General features: G+C 41.4%; 1 protein-coding gene across 5 annotated transcripts in view; it reads right to left on the bottom strand.

Moving 5' to 3' along the window:
* Nucleotides 1-583: 583 nt before the first annotated feature.
* Nucleotides 584-25296, bottom strand: part of FAM131B (family with sequence similarity 131 member B) — a 28791-nt gene continuing 4078 nt past the window's right edge. Inside the window, exons 2-9 of one of the 5 annotated variants that reach the window (XM_015872505.2) lie at nucleotides 12826-12935; nucleotides 11757-11798; nucleotides 10730-10748; nucleotides 10321-10433; nucleotides 10043-10136; nucleotides 9237-9434; nucleotides 8780-8923; nucleotides 584-8359 (exon numbers count right to left, since the gene is read on the bottom strand). In XM_015872505.2, coding sequence (XP_015727991.1) covers nucleotides 7815-8359; nucleotides 8780-8923; nucleotides 9237-9434; nucleotides 10043-10136; nucleotides 10321-10433; nucleotides 10730-10748; nucleotides 11757-11798; nucleotides 12826-12935 — 1265 coding nt within the window. In that variant the 3' untranslated portion in view covers nucleotides 584-7814. Of the gene's footprint in view, nucleotides 8360-8779; nucleotides 8924-9236; nucleotides 9444-10042; nucleotides 10137-10320; nucleotides 10434-10729; nucleotides 10749-11756; nucleotides 11799-12825; nucleotides 12936-16174; nucleotides 16194-25296 lie in introns of those variants that run through there. The other 4 variants (XM_015872486.2, XM_015872466.2, XM_015872475.2 and 1 more) reach the window with 4 other exon arrangements.

Raw genomic sequence — 25296 nt, 5'->3', positions numbered from 1 at the left:
CTCTGGATTAACCAGTTCCCCCAACCTGTTCTCAGGACGGCAGTCTGAGAAGTGCCAGTTTAAAAACACAATATGAAACCAGAGTGTTGCTATTCGCTGTCAGTGCCTGTGCCACCCCATAATCAGACACCTCTTTATGCCCTGTCCTAACCTGCTGTAGTGAAACTTCTGTCCAACTGCAGTAGGCGTGTCAGCATATTACTAATGCCAGGATAAGACTTTTACACATCTCATCTGGAAAACGCCATTCCAGTGTAACAGGAAAACTCACTCTGCTAAACCAGAAGATCCTGTCAATGTGATCCTGTCATCATATCTATCATAATGGCCCAGAGTTTGTTTCAAGGTAACAACAGACACACGAGATTTAAACCCTGTGTAGCAGAACATGTGATTTTCTTATCTTCTCAATGAGGAATCGTATGTGATGGTCTACTCTGGGAAGTTCCTCCAAGTCACAAGGATTCTTTCCAAGGTTCTCCATCAGAGAGTCTAATTGAGACCCACCCCCTTTCCTGAGATCATCCTTCCTCAGACGCAACACCCCTGTCCCACAGAAATAAAACACTTCCACCAGCCAGGATGGCAAGACCACATTCTGTTTAATAACAACTCCATAAAGGACTGTACATGCTATTTTGAACTACCTCCCCTATGTGGTTACTGCCACATACAGGCATGGAGGTGTATAATGCCATACATTTTCCTAAGTCTATATGTAGTGTGTGTAGGTGTATGTATGTGTACGCATGTGTTTGTATATGTATGTATTTATATATATATATATCTTTGTAGAAGTGTTATCTCATAAGTCACATTATCAAAAACATGCGAAGTATATTCAACAAAACTTTTCAGGCAAACATGTTTTGGAGCTGGAAGACCAAAGGCAAATCATCATTAAGGGCTAGGTAGGGATGAAAGCTTACAATAGTGGACCTCTTTCTCTTTTCGTTTTACTTCCATTCATTCCATACTTTCCCACCAAACATTAGTGCATCTCTGTAAACACTAGTTTGAAAGAATACAAATAATCACCATGCAGCCGCCCCCTACAGAAAACGTGTACAGATTGGTCTTAAAATCGCTTTGCTGCAACTTCCATTGTCCCATACACTCATGATAAAGCAGTTTAAGAAACTAAGAACACAATATCTGGAGCCCCAAACTTTTACTTACTTTTAAACATACTCCAGGAATGCATTCCCCGTACCACTTCAAGAGTCCCATCAACCACCCTTGCACCTCCCAGATCCTCAGTCTGGACCCTCCAATATATGAAAAGAGCTGAAATGAGATAAATTCTGTTCGCTGTGAAATTACTTCTGAGTTCCTACTTTATAGTCTTGGGATTCCCAGAGTCCTCCAATCATGCACAATATCCACAAACCAGAGAAGAGAAATTGAAGCCAAACAAGAATATATGCTCGCAGAAGAGCTTTTGACTTGCTACGTTGCTCACATGCAATATCCAAAAAGAAGTGAAGCCCACCTGCATTTGCCCCATGGAAGCTCAGCAGAGCTTTAGAAAAGGGTTCCTAACGATTTAACCTCCAACGTATGACTGGAGTTCCATGCCTAATGAAAATGAATCCAAAAGACAAGTAAATCTGTACTAGATGATTTTATCTCATTACGAATAAAACTTCATTCACATATTCTTGTTTCCATCACGGAGAAAATCCATTTTAGATGTTTTGGTCTGACTAGCACGGACAGTTGCTCTCAGGGAAAAGCAGAAACAAGACTAGCACATGCAAAACATCCCAGTAACAGCAGATCACATTCTTTTTACATAACGCTGCAACTCCCCTGTTCCTAGAAGACAGCAGCTACCACTCATCGGTACATAAGTCCCTTGATATCTGCACTGAGAGCCTTCTTACTCGAACAAGTTTTCATAACTTTAAGAAACAAGTCTGCACAGTTTTAGTAAACATACTCTTTCTCAGAGTCCTGGACTGACTAATTTTTCCCAGTTCCAGCATTGTGTATCTGCAGTGACCCAAACCCCCACAACCCCCCCAAAAAAAAACAAAAAAAAGCAAACAACCAATCTACCATCTTTTTCTCTCAGTCCATATTATGGACCAACAACGGACATTTATAGAGCTTCTCTTGATTATCCAAGAGAAGATACCGCTTTTTTCCCCGATGTTGAGGAAAGTGTAAACAGACCCTAATGTTGTAATGTGGGTCTCCTGAGTTCGTTTCTTAACATAATGACTATATTTCCTCTTTCCCACCCCAGTTAATTCTTGCTCAGGCTTCTAGATGCATTCTGAGATGAAGAAAGACATTGCTCCAACACAGAGGTCAAGTTCTACTCTTCTGTTCCTGTGCAGATTTACTTCTATTTTATCTGCTAAACATAAGTAACACAGAAGAGGCACCTGATGTTGACTCTGCAGCCTGCATTCATATTTGAGACTGTGCTTAATGACTGTAGGCTGTGCTACACATACGTTTAGTTCTGATAGGCACTACTTTACTAACGTGTTCCCTGTTTATTTTTTCCTTTCCCTGAGCCATGGCATAGGAATCTTTCCCTGTCAGATTACTACAGGGGAGCGGTATCAAACTTGAAATGAATCTGTTACTTATATTTTTCTAGTTTTAAGCTGGTGCTGCTGATAATTTCAGTATTGGAATGGATTTCATTTCTATTTCCTTTCTTGCATTTCTTTGGAAAAAGAAAAAAGAAATCAAACAATTAGTTTAAAGGAATTGGTGATTTGTTTAGAGTTGCCTGAACAAAGGATATTTCATACAGAAAAGAATAAAGGCAAGAGTTTTAGACTGCAAGACAGTAGAGACTGAGGTAAACTGAACAGGTCAGTGTGGCACAGATTAAAGTTACAAACAACTAGAAATCTAGCCCTGCTCTCCACAATACTTAGGGGTGTATTTATTTTAGTATGCTTCTCTTTCTAGACAATTACCAATGCAACAGTAAAGGCAATACAAGTTGCTGGAACTCTTGTTTTAATAGGGAGCTGAGTTCATTTTCAGTGGTGCCAGTTCCTGAGCAGCCAAGTGAATGTTAATACTCATGCTTCTTAGGCAGCAGAAGCATACAGCTGTAGGAGAGGAAAGGCAGGACACATGACAGCTTCTTTTGGCAGCTTAGACTTGTCATGGAGATACAATTTCAAACTGGACTTTCACAGTTTACCTAACCTGATATAAATGCCAGATGCTGAGAATAATGCTCATTCTCCATCTGCTCACAGCTGTTCCATCTTCCCTTTTGCAGCAGGGTATAAAGGTTTGCTGTGGGGTCAGCCATTTATCAGTATCTGTGCATGGGCTGTGGGAAGTGAGTACAATCAGGGCAGAGGGCGGCTTCCTTCACAGCATCTCACCATTTTATCATCTTAGAGGTACAGTTAAACTCTGTTCTCTGCTGCAAGCTTAACATGAAAGATGTTGTTAAAGCCTTAAAGGGGTAGGAGAGAAAAGGGAAGTAGATGACTTGTCATCAGTTTCCCAGAAGAAGTTGCTGATTTAGAAGCATAGAAACTGAAGAAGCAGATTGACTTCTCCATCCCAGAGTGTGAGGTAATGGGGTCAAAGAAAATTCACAAAGCTTGTGAAGAATGCTTAAAATGTGTATATAAAGAAAAAAATTATGTAAGCTTCTCTTGTATGGTTCTTGACTTTAAGGTTTGGACCAAACAAGCAAAATTGTTGAGTCACTGTAATCCCAGGGCCCTGAATGGAAGGAACTCACCCTGAGAAACACAGCAGGATCTTTAGATCTCAAATGACTGAATTGAATGGGTGTAGCCCAGTGCTGCCCAAACAGGGGAACTCCACTGTATCTTAGGTAAAGCAAATAAGATCTGCCCTCCCTCTTATACAACAACAGGAACAGAAGCACTAGCATTACGTCATTTCTGATGCCATCACTGAAAAACAGCAATTAAAAACAATTAATAATCGGACATTCATCAAATTATATCAGTGGTTATAAAGGGAAGAATAACAGCTGCTAGGAAGGTAGAGGCCCAAACCAATGACTTAGTGGTTCTAAGGTGCCTCACTTTCCTAATCACTTTCTTTGATCAAGGCCTTCAGGATATACAATATTCATGTGCCCCTTAGCAATTCCCTACATCCCCCTCAACATGTAAGTGAGCTAGAAACTATGCCTTAGAGATGAAACATATTCATCTCCTATGTTTAGTTTGTTCTGAGGTAGTCACTTCATGCGTTATTAGGGCAGCCTAAAGGTGCTGGTTCCAGCACTTGTTCCAAATCTTAATATAACAAATCTGCCAAGATTTTGCCAATCTGATGTTCTTATTTCTCCCCCATTCCATTTTCTGGGTTTCAGTCATGCAGTATAACTGATCAATAATAAGCAACCCTGACTATAAATCAGGAATTCTCAGCTTACATTTCCATATTCTTTTCAGCCTCGCTGTTCAATTTGCACTCTGAGTATTTGGCTGGACACTCTACAACTCATCCACCCTCACCAGGATAAGGAACTGGACGCCAACTTTTGCTCACAGAGCACCTGTGCCTTCCATATGCTTCAATAGGTGTAACTATAGAATGATGGCTTTTTTGGAAAATGTGCTTTAGGCCCCAGGTGCCTCTCTCTGATTGAGGATAAACACAAGCCTATTACATAAGAAAAGGCGAGGTTATACAAACCACTTCACTTATATTCCAATCACCTTTCCAGTTCAGCTCTGGATGCTTACTCAGCAAGTGATTAGGAGTGGCCTGCTCATAAGTCAAGTTCCTTTCAACTGGAGAGGAAGATACATTTATCTTCTGGATTGTGGAGAGGTTGTGAAAAATAGCCTTTTCCTTCTTTCAGAAATAAGCTGGAACTTTATTCACAGAAAGCGATGACCTTTATGAAAAACAAGTCTATAGGATTTAATAAGCTTTGAAGTTTTCACAGAGTACTCTTCAGACTCAGACTCCACAAAGAATGAGTCTGTCTACAGGTTTCTGGAGATCAGGTGGTGAAATTATACAGCAGGGTATGAATCTCTATCCCATCCAACAGAGGCTAGAAAACTATAGATAGATTTTCCCTTGCTATTGAAAATCATAGCATTTTCTGTAAATTCAGTTTGGGGTGCTTCTTTTTTTTTTCTCCACACTTTTTCCTATGTAGAAAGTGAAGTGGCATGTGAGGAAAAAAAGCAACAAACCACTCAAATCTTTTCCCACAAAGAAACATACCAGGCCCATTCTGTTTCCCTGAAGGTGAAGTATCTTCTTTCCCTGAAGAAGTAACAAAAGATTAACACTTGCTCATTTGTCCTCTGCTGAGGTGCCCTTGGCACTTGTCCTGTCCCCTGCTCAGTTAGGGTGATTTCCTAGGCCCCGATCCACGTCTAGATCAAAGCCAGTTCAGGAAAATGAGCTAACACTGACCCTGAAAGAACTGTAAATCATATTTCAACAAGTGCTGCTGCCCAGGGGAAGTCAGCACTTGAACGTGTAAACATCTGCACGGAGAAACTGAAAGTCCATCAGTCATGAGAAGAGCTACCTCCTAAGATAGATTTAAGAAAGCCCAAGGAAATTGACTAAGCAAAATGGTGACAAAAGTTTTTATCTCTTACCTACAGCAAATTATCAATCTTACTTAAAAATCCCAGAGGTCTTTTCCTTTAGAGGAACAACAGAGAGGGAAGACAGATCCTCTTGAAATGGTCAGGGCTGGAAAGACCTGGGAGTTCATAGAATTCCCTCTTCATACAGCTGCCAATGTGAGAGAAAGCTGAGTGGGATAAAGTTTTTACCTGAGAGTCCCATTTGTACTTCTCATAATTCTTGGACATGGTTTACTTTGTTTGCCAGCAGCTGTCTGAACTCTGACGTCTGATGATGCTACTCTGGTCACATTTCACTCTCCTTAGACATTCTTGATGAGTCTAAAGCTGAATCAGGAAGTGAGCACATATCATTCTCCTGTAATCCAAAAATACAAGCCTGAAGAGGAGGCAAAGAAGAGACAAACACTTGACGAACTGAACAGAGTAGGTATGAATCAGAGAAAGTGGGAAAGAGATGCCCCTGGCACAGTATGGCAGTGTCGAGACAAATTCCTTCCTCCAGCTCATCAGCTCTAGTATCCCATTATTTGCTGATGCTTTGCTCCTAGAGATATCGCAATTAAAACTCAACGTGTGTAATTCCCACTGTTCTGTTCAGCCTTTTAGCAAAATCAACAGCCTCATACAATTTTTTTTTCTTTTATTTCTGCTCCCCATTTGTTTCCTGGTGGAAGCTGAAGAGGAGACAGTTATTCAGTTACCTTACAAAGCCCTTCCCCTTCAAAAGGAGGCCCATAGAAACGCAGTGAGGAACTGTGGGAGACCAAATTCCCACTAGTCGACAAACTGTGATTTCTTTTATAACAAAAACGAACAAACAAAAAAAAAAGACAGAACCCCCCAAAATAGAAAAAGCTTCTAAAATAAGCTTCCTCCACTCCTAAAAAAAACAAAACAGAGCAGAGATGGAAAAAGAAACAGAGCAAGCAGTGACTGTTATTTACACTGTCTGAAGGTAGGAAAACAAAAGGAAAAATAAATATATAAGCAAGGAGAAGAAAGAAATAGGAAGAAACTTTGTCTCTTGCCCCTTTCCTCTGTCTATGTTTGGCACTGCAGGAGCGGCAGAAATGGGAAAGGTGCAGCATTTATAAGTAACAATGGGAGTACAGACCTTCACCACTACTATCTGCTCTTTTAGGAACACGTAAACAGCAATATAAAATGTGAAAATTCCAGTGTAAACTGGGAACCTGTGATCTCATAGCTGTACATGCTATTCCTGGATCTGCAGACTATCTTGGTCTGCCAACGCTGCTGGTAAAGGAAAAGACATAAGGATGCTGCAGCAGCACCAAGATGGACATGTTCTCAAGCCCCCTACAACAGTCAGCTTTTGGTGACTGACTATGGTAGCTGACCAAGTCCTTTCTACTGGCATTCGGTGCCCAGTACCAAAAAGGACACAGCACTCCTGCCAGCTCCTTAGGAAGATAGAAACGTCAAAGAGAGAAACGAAGAAATGAAAGGCTAGAAAGAAACCAAAGCATGAGTATCTCAGAGCAGGGTTAGATACATATCTGCACTCATTCTTCCATGCCACAGTACAGCCATGCACACAGAGACAGACCATCTGTACTGCAGCACAACCAGTGCCCAAGGAGCGCAGTCTGTATCCATTGAGCCTACAATTTCATATCAAGGTGCTATTGAGGATCTGGTTACACAGTGAATCCTTCATCTCAGTACAGCCTGTATTGAATACAGCCTTATTCTCTGTAGCAGCCACAATCACTATACTAGTGCAATCTATATTTGTAAAGCCATATCTTCATTTTAAAACAGTCTATGTTCATATATTCTATCAAAGAGCATCATGTCCACAACACAATATCCATTCTGCCAGGCTGGATTCTAGCCACAAAGCAACTCCCTATATCAAACCTAACTCATCAGCGATATCCCTATACCAGAAGAGTTTGTATCCAGAGCCAAGACTTTGTATTTAAAAGAGTTAGAAATGATTTACCAATCCAGATCTCTCCAAGCACCTCAGGTGCATTGCTCAGAGCAGTGAAAATTGAAAATATGTGTCTATGGGAAAGTAGAGGTCTTTGTGTGTCGATCACTTTGAGATTTTCCTCTTGCTTAAAAAAATAATTAAATGTCAGAAACTGAAAGTGTGTCTGCTTGGAAGTATGGGGAGCTGAAGAGAATAATCCCTGTCATTTCATTCCTTGCCACCCCACTCTTCGTTCAGCAGTGATGAGAATTTCACAAAAAGCATCAGTTGTTTGTTTCTCCCTCTTCCTCATCAAAAGACTGCACCCCAGAAGAGGTAACATCAGAGACTTTGCGGCTCAGCGCAGCATGTTCCATCTCCTCTCGAGGAGACAGTGATTCCAGGTCCCGGCATACTACATCATCCTCCTCTGGAGAGGGCTTCTTGTTTAGGAGAGGAGCCTTCTCCAGCCGTGGGTTCCCGTTATCCTCAAGGTGGTCCTCCATGTAAGTGCTGGATTCAGCCCCACTCCCACCCTGCGCAGTCTGCAGGGGCCACACATGGACCAGCCCCGTGCTCTGGATGAAGTTTTGCTCCTGCTGCTGTTGCTGCAACTGTTGCTGCTGGAGAAGGCTGCTCTGAATCAAAATACTTTCCTGAAGGTTTGTCTGCGACTCATCAAAATTCTGGCCCAAGTAAGAGCCAGTTGCTGGGGAAGCGATGAGGGACTGATCACTGGTCTCCCAGGCATCAGATGAACCTAAGCAATACATGCCCTGTGAGACGTAGGAATGAGGCCAGCTATCATACTGCGTCTGGGCCATGTGCTCTGCAGGAAAAGGAGAGAAACAATACATAGTTAGACAATGTAGGCCAAACTGGTTCATTTAGATAGCTTGGGTGTCTGTACATAGTACTGTATTGGGCAGGACAGATAAATGCTTTAGAGGGGAAGAGAGTGAAGATGAATGGCGGCTCTAAACAGCAGTCATATGAACCTCATTATATCCACAAGTGATTGCAAGAGCTGATGGCTTTCCACAGTTATGCCCAATAAGCCAACGGAACTGGGCTTTGGAGCCTCTCTGTTAACATTAGATTCCCTGGACAGCAAACAGGTGATAGCTTTTCTTTATTTCCACCCTGGAATTTGAAGCTACAGAATGAAAAAGGGCAAGTGGAAAGACAACAACAACACCAAGACTGAAAGAAAGGTTCTTCAAGATTAGCAACAGGTGATGGAGCTCACCTTGGCTCTCCATTAGTTCCTGATAATTCTCGGAGTAGTTGCCCACTGGATTCTCCTGATTTGAGTTTACACTCACATCCTCACCATCCATGGAGGACCAGGCCATGAGAGTCGCCTCTGATATAGCAAATTGCTCCATCACTCCTGTGCCAAAGGAGACATGGACAGAGAGCAGCAATGTGTGAACATCTTCATCTTTTATCCCCCTTTTTAACACATCCTCTGGTCCCACTGTAGCTCTACTTCAGCAGTGCCCATCACCCACAGTTGGCTCTTGCCCTCTCCACTTTGCATTCTACTGGCAATACTCCAACCAGTCTCTCATCTCCATCTGCCATATGAACCACCCAGAGCTCTCCTGAGTGCATTTATCAGTTTTCTGCACATTATATCAGGGATTCTGCTGTGGAACATCCCAACTAATCCAATTCACATGCAAAAAAGAAAACAGAGCTACCTGCAAGGAACCGGGCCTCCTTTTCACCGTCACTCAGGTCTGAGTAGGCATCAGCATCTTTGCGTGCCGTCTCGTGCGTATGTTGCTGCTGCTGGCTGTTACCTTTACCCCAACCTTGCCATTCAATCATGTGAGCCACACGGCCTTGGCCCATAGCCGTTGGCTTTGTGACATGGTCCTTCATGCTGCGGGATATCCCTAAGGGACCAGACATTAGAAAACAAGGAGGGGCTATTACACAGTTCCAGAGCTGTCTGCCATACTGTTTTTCTCTCTTGGAAGTGGGATTTCTCTCCTCCTTTCCTGACTAGGTTCAGGCCTTGGGTTGGGTGGGCTGGATGTCTCCCACCTTTCACTGTATCCCTCTCCAGGAGAGTTTCTCCACCTTTTCTTGGACTAGTTCTTGGAGGGGGGTAGGGAGGGAAGGGGAGGGGGAAGAGAAACCCCAGATACGAAAAGCAATTTACTTCCTTGCCTAGAATCCATTAAGAACAGAGTTGGGCATGAATGGTGAAACCTGGAAATGAACAAACTAAGAAACAGAAAATGAGGTTAAACCCAAGACAGTTTGAGGGGATACAAATGAAGATGCCTGGGCATGGTGAGAAGCAAAATTTGCTCTTTGAAAGTGCAACAGATAAGAGATTCATATATCTAGAACTGTGGTGGTGGAGACTGCTCTAAGGCCTAGAATAGACATGAGTCAGAAGGGAGCAGTTGGGAAAGCAACAGGGAACTATGGGAAGAGGCAGAAAGGCAGGTGGAGAGAAGATGTCAAGAATAAACCCAAGTTTTAAGGACCTCACCAGAGAAAGATGATTTAGCCAAAGCCCCAATCCCATAAGCATTGGAGTTACGTTTCAGCTTGGGAAGGATGGAGGTTGTATCTTCCATGGAGAGCTGAAAAGAAAGAATATGAAGAAATGATATACAGGAAGGTGAAAAGAAACTGAATGGAAATCAGTTCAACAATTTCAGAAGGTATGGGGGAGATGAAGAGCAGAAGCAAGCAATAATGAGACAACAAAAGAAAGGATGGAAAAATTAGAGGCCATTTAACTAATATTAGATATTACTGCATTACTGTGGTAGTGGGTGAGGTAAAGTCAGTGGCAGAGATAGAACCAGGCTGTGAGAAGCCTCCCTTTGGCTGCTTCCAATCCTCCATGGGAATGCTGCCCTGTTCCAGCTCTTTGTCTGAAAGGCAATGCATGGTTGATGGACAATTCAGGAAGCTTACAATGGAGAGCTGACAATGCGATAAACAAAACACACAAATATGCACCACATTACAGATATTATTTTATATATTGGTTTTAGTATTTACTTCCTCTTGTATCTTACATAGTCTTAAAATGAACGTGACGTTATCAGTGTATTATTCTTCATTCGTGGCAGTATGGAAATAAGTTCTACAATTCTACTAAATTTCCTTTACTCTCTTGTCTGCATTCATGCTCAGTCTCTGAATAATAAGTACAGGCAGCAGTTACAAATATTACAGAACACAATCTCTCAAGATGAAATCAATGGACTCCTCCAAAGACGCTGGGCATTGCATTTCAGACTACATTTGGATAAGGGATAAACAAGCATTGCTTCTGCTCTTCATTTCAAGTCCATTGTGTTCATACTGGGCATCCAAACACAAATACATTCAAAAGTAGTACCATGACAGGGAAAATTTTAAATCCTGATATAAAGCAACTATTTGGTCATAGGCACAGGCCTCCGGAAAAGTGAGAGATGCAGTAAGTAGGCAGTGAAGTAATTAGAGGCAAAGAAAAGTAATGTAAAGATGCTGAACTGCATATAATCTCTGCCAATTGCTATGCTAAGAGAGGTGGGTTTCTCTGAAAAGTGAGCGTAAATGCGGTAGTTGAGGCACCGTGTAACTTTGTAGCCAAGAATGTGTGTGTAACACATGAGCTGAAGCTATCAGATAGTGAGAGAAGAACAGTAAAAATAGAAAGGTGTAGTGGAGAACATAGTCCTTGTCCCATGATGTATCATCTTCTTTGATGGTAAAGCTGGTTAAAGAACATCAGGCTATGCCACCTCTGATCATTCCTGGCTAGGCACTGCTGTTCATTATCTTACATTATCATTATCTTACACCACCAAAAATGCACCCCTAATTCTTCCTTTCAAAGTATCAAACTATCAAAGCTAAACTATTTGAACAGCTTTTTGAAAACCTTCAAGAGAAGAATAGCTTGGTAGCAACAATAAACATTATTCCCTTTTCAGGATGCTGGTTTTGCTTTAGTGGGGGGGAAAGAAAAACAACACCATCAGAACTGACACACGTTTGTCCCAAAGGGATAAAGGCAATTTAATAGCCAGATGTAAATACCTGCCAGACAGCAAAAGCCACAGTGGCAAACAAAATCTTAGCAGCATCCTCTGAATCTTAGACAATGCTCAGAATTTCAGTGACAGTTAACACTTTCAGTTGTGTTTCCATCCTCAGTGCTACTATATCCTATGACTAGAAGTATGAACAATAGTATGGCATACACTCACATTGATACCATCCCAGGAGAAATCCGTCCGTGTTTGCTGAAGAAAGCAAAAAAGGACATCACGTTAGTGAAACAAACAAGCTGCAAATTGCCATGCACCACTCTAGTAGTTAGTGATAATCAACAGCCTCTACTTTATCTGGGAATTTAAAAATGTGTCTTTCGATCTGGCTTTACTCACAGAATAGAATCACAGAATTGCTCAGGTTGGAAAAGACCTTTAAGGTCATCAAGTCCAACCGCAACCTAACCGTACTACCCTAACAACCTTCCGCTACATCATGTCCCTGAGCACCATGTTCAAATGGTTCCTTGCTGTTGATTGTGTTATCTATAAGTGCCATGGTGCTTGACTGTATACAATATGATGATAAAGAGTGTAAGGGAGAGAGAAATACAAACGTTTGGTAAGACTCTCCTTCTAACAGCTCTTCTTTGCTTAGTGCTGCAATGCCGGCAACCTTGTGTGGGTGGTGCATCCCTCTGAGGCTAACACAAGGAGGAGCCACACCACCTATGTATTCTTAGCATAATGTAACAAGTTACAGAATGATTTTCTCTTGAAATTATTTTCTCTTGTAATCTTTCAGTTTGTCCACTCTGATCCAGTTTCTATTTGCAAACCAGAACCATTTTTCCTACCAGCCAGGAATTATTACTAGTGAATACATTCCTAAATATCAAAATGGAGACAAACACATTTCTTCAAAGCACGGTACAGCTGTTCAGCCGAGGTGTTGGGCATTTTAGTAAATCCATCATTCAAGGAATGCGGACCTACAGGTTTGTCAGAACTGCCACAGTTTTATTCATGTTGTATCTACCCCAGTTGCCAGTGGTTAAAAGCACTTTCATTTGCAACTCTTACTCGCTCTAGATACTCTATGCACAATGACTCATCTCTATTCTAAACAAGCCAAATTGTACGGATACAGAAGTCTGATCCTTAGCACTCTCGTCCTCTCCAAGATGATCCTAACGATGCACAGCACACATTTCTGAACAGAGAAGGAACTGAACTTTTTCAGTCTCCTTGGATAAGTGTATCTGGGACAAGCACTCACCTCAGTAGAAGGACGATGGAAGCTGCTGCCATGTAGTGAACTGGTACTGTCCATATTGATTTGGTCCACATCTTTCAGTCCCTTCCAGTCTACTGCAATCACCTCATTTCCTGTGGGAACACATCTAGTCAGTCACTACAACACATCTTAGCATTCTTAAGCCAAGTCAGTTTAGCATACAGGAGAATCACTGACCTTAAGACAATAGCCTTAAACCAGACCTGATTTTAATTAGATCACCTGTATATCATCAACTACTACATTCCACATGAATATCCTCACACAAAGTCAAGTCATTGGTGTTGATCTTAAGCAGAATGTACGCTTGGCTAAACCATAGCTCCCCAAAATAAAAGAATGTAGTCATGATGTATGACTGAGAAATAACCAACTCTTTTGATATCCTGTTCCATTATTAAGTCATTGTCACTTAAAATGGCATTTCTCCTTCCTAGTTTGAATCGGTTTGGCTTCAATTTAGAGGTGCTGTCCCTGCTTTGCCTTTCTCAGCAAGATTAAAGAGTTTTTTAATACCTGTCATGACATTTCAGAACAGCTATTCATTCACTTGATTTTCTTCTTGACAAATTAAACAGACTGAGATCCTTAGGTTTCTTAATGTGCAGCATCTTTCCATCTCCCTAAATAAATCCATGTCTTTTTTAAAAGGCATCTCACATTTTGAAGAACTATCTTTGAAACACAGACATGAAAGAGTGCATAGTACTGCAGGACCGCTCACACCCATTCTGCTAGTAAAGGTAAAAATGACTGTTTCTCATCACATTAACCTGTTGTGCCATAAACCTGTAGCAGATTCTCATGCTCAGCTGTTGGATCACTGTGATTCATGCACTTTCTGCACAGTTTTCTAAGGTTTTTGCCCATTCAAAGCCAGTCTATGCTGTTTGAAATCAGAGGCAATTTAATACAACTTAGGAGATCTTACTAAAATAAACATTAATAATGTAAAATTAATAAAATTGAAAGAAAGAAGATAAACAAAATTACTAAAGAAGACTTGATTTTAATATAAGTGAAACTAAATGTGAAGTAACACACTTTAAGAAGCCAAGGAAGAAAGATTTCTCCATAGGACTGCTCTGTCCATTTGGCTACTTACTGTTCTTTCTACTGCACCATCCTTAAACTCTATTTAACAATATTTTATTCCTTCTTCCATGTCATGGAGTAGGAGACTGCGTTACATTTTAAACAGAGCTTTTAGAAATGTAGAAAGAAGGACAGTTCTTACAATGATAATCAATTCCTGCATCGATTGAGCAATCTCTATTCTATTTATAATAGATTTTTGTGGATGTGAATGGTGCTATTTTCAACACCTGTTAACTTTTTAGTTGCTCTTTGCTGCAAGCTTCTTCACTATAGACATATGAAAACCCTCTTGCTTGTTCTAGCAGCTCTGGCACATTTACACTGGCTCATCACACCAGATCTTCTGATGAGCAAGAGGTGTTGTACAATCCCCTTCCCTACACAGGTCTGTAAGAGGCACGGGGAAGCCTGAGGCCTGAATTCCATTATTTCTTTCTAATTGCAATTACTATTAAGCATGATCAACCCACATGCAACACCTGTACCATTTTGTGTTAAATTCTGATCAGTTTATTCAGCTTCAGCCTGCAGGCATACTCCTTTGCAAGGCATGTTAGGTTATGTGATAAAAACCCACCTGCACACCCAAGAAGGAACACAGAGAGACAATGTCAGAAGAGGGAGCCCAAATACAGTGCCTGAACATTACTGAAAATGAAGCTTGACTTGGTGAGAGATCTGTACCAGCATCTGCAGGAGGGCTGCTGCTGCTGCTTCTATGTCTGGGTGCCAACAACTATAGAGATCAGGATTCAGACACATCCACTGCACAGACTGCGCAGCCCAGCTGAACGTGGGCAAGAGGAGCTGAGGAATCAACAGAGGTCTGTGGGAGTCTGACAGTGGAGTCAAGAGTAGGAGTGAGAGCCCACCTCTGCTTGCCTCCGCATGTAGAGGCAGACTGCTCCTTGGCTCCATCAGTACCCCTTCTGTCACACAAGAAGGGGAGGCTTGGGGCTGTCCTGCTGCAAAGATGATGTACGTAGTCAGCGATGCTGGAGAAGCAGGAGACACTACCACTCCAGAGCAAAAGGCAGCAACGCAAAAGCCTTCATGACAGGTTTTAAGCAACCATGCCAAGGCTGTTTTATCTCCATTTATCCTCAGTCTCATTCTTGTATGTTTAGCTGTTGCTGAGTACAGTGCCGCAGCGCTACTGCAAATCTCAACATCCTGGCTGCAGCACTGTTAGGAAAACATGCCACAAAGAGACCTCAAACACAGAGGGACCAACCTCAAGGAGTCAGGTGCTCAGTACATGTGATTTAACAGTCCCAAAGTTTGGCACAGACACTCAGCTTTTTTATCTCAATACCAACACTGATGGTTTCCATGAAGTGTTAGACTGTGCAAAATATTATTCTGGCAGATGGTGGCATCAACTACTTGACATGAATTGTCATCAAACTATTATTTGCCTCAAAGTCCACACTTGCTCTGTGGTAGTAGAAGTAAAAGCCTATATAATATATTTATAGATTGAATAATTATTGAAAATTCTTGGTCCAAACAGTTTCACAGATATTAGGGAAGATTTTTGGAGAGAATTGCCTCTTTAATATCTATGAAATGTTCTGCAAGGCAAAAATGGAAAAATATCTGCTCAAGTGTTACAGCATCACACATTGTGGTAGAAAAGGAAATCTCTGGGCTCTAATTGGCATTGAGCCTGGGGCAATGTTACTTCCACTTATTGAAAGTAGGAAAAGTTTAGTGGTGGGTGGTTTTTTTTCCTCAATTCTGCTAGAAACAGCCAGAGCGATATTAATACATAGATGTGAAAGATCAAGTTCTGCTCTGACAGATGGAAGGAAAGAAACAGAAAATCAGAAAGAAACATGGACAGCTAAGTAGGAAAAGGGAAACTGAAAGCAGCACATTATACTGAGAATGGTTTTTATCTGACCCCATCAATGTCTTTCTCCCTTCAATTAGTACGTTCTTCTGTTGTAATAATAGCGCTTTTCTTCTCCAAAATAATTTCTTTTCTCTTATCCACCTTCCATTTCATCTTATGTTAATCATAACGCCTAATCCATTTGTAATTCTATCATCAGTCACCTCTCCCAGACTGAATTTGCTCCTCTTCACATAGAGCTGATGAACCTTTTGAAGTACAAATGGGTCACAAAGCTAATTCTAAAGTGGGGATTTTTACAAACACATGTGTAAGGTGGAATAATACAAAGATGGTAACAGATATTCAAAAGGTTATTTACAGGGAAAAACTCACCAATATGGACACCTTCACTGGGAAATGCTGAGGCAATCTCCACTGGGGAGCAATCTCCAAGAGATGCTGCCTTAGAGGTGGTCAGCCCTTAAATGAGGTCTACAGGAGGTGAAGCCAAGCTCCACCCCTTCCGGGAGCACAGCTGAATTACCCTCACCTGTGCTCCCACAGCTGACCCAGCACTTGCCTCAGCTGATTAATCAGAGGTTCAGGCTGTGATTACCGATTGCCCATACAACATGCAACTGATTTCTTGTGGAAACATTCTGAAGGATGGTAAAGCAACACAATTCAGTTTCTGAGGTCTTCCTTATCTTTTTGTGAAACGTGCATAGAAAGCACATAGAGGGATTCTGTGTTTCATGGCACGTTTCAAAGATATTTCTTTTTTACTTGTTGTGTGATTTTTCATAACAACATAACTTCCGTCCTTGCCTTGTAAGACACAATAGATGACTGATGAACAAGCAGAAAGCTAACCATAAGAAACAGTGAGATAAAACCAACACAGCTGAACTTTATAAATACATTAAGCCACACTGTTTACAAATCATAGCTCCTATGTATTTTTAACACAAATTTAATGGATAAAACTCTGGCAGACACTTAACAGAAAGAGACGTATCCATGACAACTGAAGACATGTTTCTACTCCAGTCCTCTAAGCCCTTGGGGGGAAGATACCCCTCCAGTCTTTACAGTACTGGTTAGGTAAAAATCAAGAATCAGTTTTAAGTCAGGCCTTTTGAAATAAAAGCCTAAAAAAAAGCTACACTCAATATTCCCTGTTTTACTTCACTGATACTGTATGTGTGCCTGTATTCTGTTTATTTAACGAGGTACTTGCTTGAATAAGGCCTCTGCATCTATGCAAAAGCTTTTAGTAACCTGTTCCATTGCAAACTCTGCAATGGATGCTCAAGATCTTCTTTAATCTGTCTCCTACATTTTGTTTTGTACTAACTAGGACACAACACTTTTAGAGTCCTAAAAGCTGTTTTCTTCCAACATGGTACTTATGAAGATACTGCCCTATACCAAACATGATTTGTGTCAATTGCTTTCTGATGTGCTATATCAATTAACATAAGAAGAAACTCATCAATTAAACTGAATTTCCAACATTGTTATTATCCACTGTTAGCAAACTGTCCCCTCTTTCTTGAGTTTCACTGTCTTCAGAGAGCAGAAACATTATCATTCTATACTGGTAGGCATTGTTAATGATGGTAAATGGTAAATTATTCTTTTCCATTCCCTTGTTTTCCCTGATCAACTAAGAAAACAACAAATGTAATTGCAGTAATTACGAGCAGCCTTTAAACTGTTCTTTCCAAGATACCAATTTTCATGATACTCATGGGATTGTAGTATCTTTGTCAAACAGAACATCATCGCAACTTGTCAAATATGGTTGAAATGAGTGAAGTGGAAGCTACTGGGGAGAGCCAATAGATGGGTAGATAGCATAGCTTCAAAGAAATCTTCTTCATCCCTACTTCCTTTCCAGAAAGCCACTCAGAGACAGCCAAACATCGAGGAAAAGAATAAGCCTCTGCGTCAGGTGAAGCGTCTCAGAGATGAACCTGAGAGGAAAGCATTCAAATTCTCCTCCGTAAAGACCAAAAATCAACCTGAGTTATTTGTATAATTGTATGAATGTGGATAAGGAAATGGAAATTAGTTAGCTACTGTTTGCTTTTTCAGAGTGTAACTAAAAACTGAACAACTTGTAGTAGATGAATAGAAAAAAATGCCTGTTTTCATGGATGAAAGAGAGCTGAGGTGCCCATCAGGGCATCTTGGTCTCCACAAAACAGATGTCTTGGAAATTTCTGGTCAAAAATGAAATGCCTACAGTTCTGATATATCTGTAAGATTAGGAATCAGGCATGCAGTTTAAGATTTGAGCAACCTAAACTATTTCCAAGACCTATTTTCCAGGCCCAGAACCATTCTAACACCTTCTACAGGTAGATCTCTTTTTAGAGCTCTTTAGGATATAATGGAAGATACATTCATGAACAAAATGAACAAACCAACATTTTCCTTCTTGACTGGAAATACTTTCAAACCAATGCTAAAGGTTACTGCACACCATGTCCTTGCACACTAAAAAGAGATGAACAGAGTCCAATGTTAGACACAGATAGTTCTGTTCTGAGAAGCAGTCACGTCATCTAAGCCAAGGAGGTACCGCAAAATGAAACACATCCAATTAACACAACAGCAACAAAAAATCTCAAAGCCCTGTCTGTCTCATTTGCAGAACAAGTATCAGTCAGCATGAACAGAAGCAATGGATTTATCCTCATTCTTCAGTGCTTCTCTGAAGTGCAGAGAATGTGTCCCCAGGGGCCTCATTCAGCACAGTAAGTATGGAAACATCAATATGAACTGAGGTAGCAGCCGTTTTTTGTGGGCCTGTAGCCAACATTGCAGAAGTAATATGCAGCAGGCAACTTCATATTTTGCTCTCTCTATGTATTTAAATTTTAATCTATGTGGCAAACACATCACATGAGCACTGTCTTAGAGCACAAGAATATCACTAGTTGTAATATCTATGTCCTGTAGTTTCATCTTTACCAACGAGAAAGAAGGACCATACCAGCTACTCTGCAGGAGTCAACAAGCAGATTGTATTGCACCTTCCCCCAAACCCCTTTTCCTACATTTGGAGCAGGAAGAGAAAGGCATCACTACCGCCTCCTGCTTGCACCAGATCAGTCCACTACTGCCCACTACTGTTCTCCTGCTATCCCATTTACCCTTTTCCTCCCTCTAATGTGTCTATATATATATATAAAAACACATACAGAACAACCACCTACCCTTTCTTTTCCCATACACTCTCTTTCACACCATGCCCCTCCATGGGCTCCTCAGCACCTCCAAGCATTCTGTGTTTTGTTTTCAGGACCAGCCCTTCTCCACACCCAGCCCACCCAGCACTGCCTGTGGAGCCCAGGTCTTTCCCCCTCACACAGCCCACTCCTCCAATCCCCTCTTTCAGCCTTCCTGCAGACTTTCAGACCATCTCCCAAGCACTGTTGCAGACAAACACCAAGATTCCCATTGTCCCGTCTGTATGAAGATGCGACAGATTGTGGAAGGGTGGCTGCTGACCCCAATGGCTCTCCCAGACCCTTTCTTTCCCTCAACCTGTGAGGTGAGCAGCACCACTGCCAAGGTGATGTCAGCAGGCCAAGGGTGGAATCCAATGCTGCACCTTTAAGCCCACTAGTATTGTCCAGTCAGCAAGATGAGTTGGAAGAAGAAGCAGAACAAGAGCTTGCTCAAAACACCAGCCCACCCTGCCAGCTCCTCAAGGGACATTCAAGACTTTCCCAGCTTCTAAACTGAACACCTCTGAACTGGTTGCTTTCCGGTCCAGGAAATGGTCACTGGAGAGTGAAGACTGGAAGTAGTAGCAACATAAGCAGACACCCAGCCCAGGGAAGACAATAGTTCTCATGCCTCCTTCCTGTGTATATTAATGTCTGGAGACCCAAACCAGGGTCTGTCACTGGAGTGGATAGATAAGGAAAGCATATCTGTGTATCCCCAGAGGAAGCCAATACAACCCATGTCTGGACCCCCAAGGACAGCCAACAGGGCAGAGCTGGCCAAAGCTGGCCAAGGGAAATGACCATTGCTATCATTCCTCCATAAAGATCTCAGCTATGGGATCTCAGAACAGTTCTCCCCATCTTTGCATCTTCAACCACTCCAGTCAGCACTGAATCCAACATCCGTGGCCAGTGGGGGAACAAGCTACTGCCTTTGCTACTTGTCAAAGATTAATTGTTCTGGTAAGAAGATACAGCTGACTCTTACCATGGCAGACTACAACCTCATCTTCATCAGAGAGAGCCCTATTCAAGGAGATAAGTAGACCAAGGACTCTAAATACTTACCTGTACTCTGGGGACCACATTTCTGTCTACACAACTTGCAGGTACACAGCACTGCTGGTACCACTCGCACCACAACTGCTGGACAGCAGTTCCTCAGCTCTCTTATCTCTATCTCTCAGCGTAAAATCCCATCATGAAACTCTATGGAATGGAGGGATGATCTCCAGTAGGGTCTGGCTGCCATCCTGTATGATATATTGTATTGCAGGGATAGGAAAGCATGGTCTACTTCAGCTGACGCATAGACAAAAATTCTTGTCACTTCCTTTGGTAGAACAGTAACCCTGTTTACCTTGGAAATATAACCCAGTGTACTCAAAGTCACTGAGGGTATGCCCGTCACCTGATACACCGTGTAGAATTCTCTGTGTAGAATGGGAGTCAGTAATCTAGTTGACGTCCATACTCCAATATCAGGCTCAGAACATTATAACTCCACTCACTGATACGTGCCTTCCTCGGTCGTCTGGTTTCTCCCAAGTGCTATTGCTGAACAGAGACTTAAAAATAGGCCATTGAAAGAATACTACACCCTGGAGCAAACTCCACATTTCTCACTATGTTTCCTCTATCTCAGTCTCAGTAGTTGAGTATAAACTATTCTTGGCTGAACTGCAACTATTTCATACAACCACACATTCCAAAATTATTTTTCACACATCATCATCATGGCGATTGCCATCACCTCCTGTAGGATGACACTTCCATATCAACATTTTAACAACAACCTGATAAAAGAATCTAAGCTGTATAGCAGCCTCCCAGGAGCTCTGGATCAATACATTAGAGAAAAGGCATATATTTCCCTTGGCCCAAATGTGCTAGAAAGTAAAGAAGGAAGCTGTGGGTCAAGCTGTGCTAGAACTACATGAAAGCATCAAGGCAGTGGAGGAATTTGCCAGAACTGTTTAACTGAGGATATTCTCAGGCTGCCCCTCAGGAATTCAGTGGGTGTCACATGCAGAAGGTCATACTGGCCCTGGAAGAACTTTAGTAGCAACACACCATTGTCTGGCTGCAGACCAAACTTCTTTGGGAGACAGATAATGGCACTTGCTTCATTAAGAAGCAAAAAAGGCACTGTTTGCATCTTTGCAGGGGGTACTGCTCCTCAAGTAGGTCCAGAGCAGATGCAAGAAGGTGGAAGGATCTAATCTTCAGCCCACTACATTTGCCAAGCTGCGAGGGAAAATACTCTGTGACTGATCAAGACTTACTGGAGCTCCTTCTCACTGTGGCAGCAATCCAAACACCCTCCACCACATGTCCAGTAGAAAAACCAAAGGTTCCACAAGGGCTGAGCCTCCTGAAGTCTTTCCTTCTCTTGCCGAAGAGATACGAGAGTTCTTCTGACCAAAAAAAACCCAACAAACTCTGAAACTCTGCAAAGCATCAATCCTTTGCAAACATACAATGTAGCTAAATCTATAATGTAGCTGAAGTCTGTGCTGGGCACACCCAAATTAGAGCTACACGATACCAGTACAGAGCATTCACTGTACCCGATCTAAGACCACACAGAGTCAATCTGCCATTCACCTCATTCGCCTTCTGGTCCCCTGAACAGAAGAAAATATTTAACAGAATAGGTCATGGCTTTTTTATGGGGACTCTAATAATAATAATAAGACGTTCAGTTTCAACTCCTGCTTCACAAAGTTTCTCTAGCTGCTGCGTACATCCACACAGTGCTTCCTCAACAGGGTCCTTTTGGCTTCAGATGGGGAGTGAGTTAGGACTGCCCCATTCCAGCCATAACCACTCTACCACCATCGAGTCCTTCTGCGTATTTTCTTAGGGCATGATAGACCTAGTGTTCAGAGAACTGAACCTGTGTGTGGTCTCGTAATTATACAATAGTGACATGCTTCTTAAAAGTCTGGTGCTTTTAAGATGTGGCACAAATGGCTCTACCAAATACTGCATGTAGCACCTTCCTCTGACCTGGTAAATGCTTACACAGGCTGCTAGCAAACTCTCAGTTGCATTCCACACCAGTGGGGTATGTGTCTCTTGCTCTGAGAGCCCACCTCCCTCTACCAGCCACCTTCTAGCTACTAGTTGGAAAGAGAGGAAGGTCTTTTTGAGCCACTACTGCATAAAACGCACCTCTGTGAGCGGGCAGTAATCTCCTCACTGCATGGAAGGATGGCCCCTGAAGCATTACTAGAACTGGGGACCATTGGCTCTGTGGTCAGTCAACCCCACATCACTTGCCTGGTGTACTCAAGATTACACCACATCTCCTACCTCATCTCCTTCCACAGGAGTTCAGATCTGTCATAATTCCCCTAATCATCTCTTCCCCAGACATCAGAAACTCCTATGTACTTAAATGGCTTCACAAACACACAAACCACACCACACTTTTCATAGTCTTCTTGCCTTTTTTTCTGAATCATTTCCAGTTCGATTATGTCTACATGCTACTCAAAATATTTGCATAGCATAGATTCATCCATAGCAGTTTAATGCTGTTTCTCATTTCATTATCTATTTTTTTACTAATTATTAATACTTAATTGGCATTGTTATTGGTACTAAGAATTAAGCTATCCATTATAACTCCAAGTCCTCCATCACTGTGAATGTAACAGTATAATTGTTTTCTTTGTTTATCACTATAGATATATATCTACTTCAAATTTCACCCACAGTTTTAACATCTAGTCATTCAATACTATAATATCCTTTTGGAAATCTCCGCATTCAGCATCTTGTTTGCTCCCCTAAATAATTTATTATCATTATGATCCTTTGTTATTTCATTATTTACCTTCCCTTTTCATACCATTCATGAATACGCACAATCTGAAGAAAGATCCCAGTGAAAAGTGGCCATTTCTTGCTAATCCTTGTTTCCTGTCTTTACTCAGCTACTCAGTTAATTCTAGGCACTTACCTGTGACACAACAGCAGATTCATGTCTTTAACAGCTTTTCCAAACGTCCTTCACTTTTTCATGCATACACTGGTACTGCTCTTTAGAGCAACACTTATTCCACCACAACAAGCAGATGCAAATAAATATTATTTAATGGCATGAGGGTTTTGTTTTTGTTTTACTATCTGTTTGCCTGCTTGCTTGTTTTCTGCTCTCAGTCGCCTAGAGCCTCCTTAGTAACAACATTATGCACTAAATTCTGATCATTGCACAAAGCAATTACTTCATTTTTTCATTCTCTTTGATCAGTTCCTCAAGCAAATGTTTTAACTCTTATATCACACACAACTGACAGCCTACACATAGAGTTAACTGAAGCCCACGTTACCACTGAGTTTCCTGCCTTCACTGGCTCTTCAGTCTTTCCATGGCTGTCACTGTCACTTGCCACCAACCCAACTAGTGGCAGTAAATGGTCAATAAACCCATCATTATATAATCCCTAAATGTTATTTTCCCTATTTATGTCTGGGATATCAATCCACATGAGCATTTGGACCACCATACTATTTTCTCCACTTCAGTTAAGAATTTTTGCAATGACATTTTCTCCATGAAGTGTGTCTGATCAACCTCAACATCCAGAGCTACAAACACATCCTCACAGGACATAGAGACTGTTTCCTTTTATAAACCTAGTACACTCCTGGACTTGAGTATTTGCAACTTAAACTCACAAAGAAACACCTCAATTATCCAATCCCTTCTCTTTATAACAGGTGAGGCTAGAAATATACCATTTTTTAGTTACATTTTCCACTGCTGCACTTGAAATACTGGGTTTTGGGTTGGTTTTTTTGTTTGTTTGTTTGGTTGGTTGGTTGTTTTGTTTTAGAAAAAATATTGCCTTTTACATATTCAGATGACTGAGAACTCAGTATAATTCTTGGCAAATTATTCCAATAGTTCAGTATTTTCACCATTTGATTGTTTGCCTTAATTCCAACCCAAATATGTCAGCCATCTTTCCACCCCATCTTAACTGTTTTCTGCCAGGTTGAAGACACAGATTGTTTTGATGCTTTTTCTTCACTCAAGCACTTAAAAACTGTCACTGAGTCATCAATGTAAGATTTTACTCACGGTTCACATATTTATTTCCTAACAATTCTTCTGTCCTATAGTACTTCCCAAAGTGAGAATAATATAATTAGACAAAGATTTTTCTATTATTTTTTTCCCCACAAACACCAAATACAGAAAAAATACAACCTTCTCTTTTCACTTCAATATCCAGCTCTTCGTAGATCAAAGAACCACAGCTTCTTTGGCTGCAGGATCACAGCTGAAGCTATTGATCCACTGATTATCTGTTCAGACATCTCTAATCTTTTTCAGTGTGACTGCTTTCTATTATGGAGCTCTGGTCCCTGTACCTGCTGTTCACATTCTGTCATTAGATATGTGAGTTCACATTTAGTTAGTTTAAAATACACAGTGTTATTCAAGATTTAGTAATCCAAAGTAGTTAAATTTTTGCCCAACTGTTGAAAGGCTCTTCAGCACAGGTTACCTAGAACTGGCTGATTTAAGTACCAGTCTGACATTATTGTTGTTTGCTCTTGGAAAACGTACATATTAAATGAGCTGAAAACTATTTTTCTCTACATTCCCCCATGAAAACAGGCCAAAAATACATACCGATCAGCTAGTTCGCTTTCTCTGTCTCAATACACATCAGTCTATAGAAGTGATTGACTTCCAGCTACCAAATAAACCACATGTAACAGTTTGCAGGCTCAGTATGTTTTCCTGCAGATATATTCCTCAAAATCACATCAGTAGTGCTGTCCACTAAAACAGAAGTCTTTGGGCAATCAACTACTGACCTTCTCTGATACATTTTTCTTGCACTTGTTTTCTAGTATGGTTTCCTTAGAAAACTAGTCTTATGCAACTAGGCTATTTGTAAGCTCTCTCGCCGCAGCAACTTTGAAACTATTAACTTACTTAATAAACCTGACAAGAGAGAAAGAGGTCTCATAGATTATCAGTTTGTAGACACTTCATGACAACTGGCTGCAAGGTCAGTGACAGGGTCTCCATTCAGACTCTTGTTGGCAGAAATGAGCTCTTATCCCAGAGCTCTTTGGCTGATTTTTCAAAGTGATCAGATGTATGCCCACCCTTTTTGACATATGTAGAAACAGGGGTTTCTACAGGGTCCTGTGCTCTATTCCCTTCCACCTGTATGCATCCAAATAAATAAATCCCTAATGCCATGACTCAGTTTCCTTTCTCATCACCTTTTCCTCTCC

This window comes from Coturnix japonica, chromosome 1 (assembly GCF_001577835.2).
Source record: "Coturnix japonica isolate 7356 chromosome 1, Coturnix japonica 2.1, whole genome shotgun sequence".
Taxonomy (NCBI): domain Eukaryota; kingdom Metazoa; phylum Chordata; class Aves; order Galliformes; family Phasianidae; genus Coturnix; species Coturnix japonica.
The sequence above is the reverse complement of the archived record's forward strand: the minus strand, read 5'-3'. Positions and strand labels throughout refer to the sequence as shown.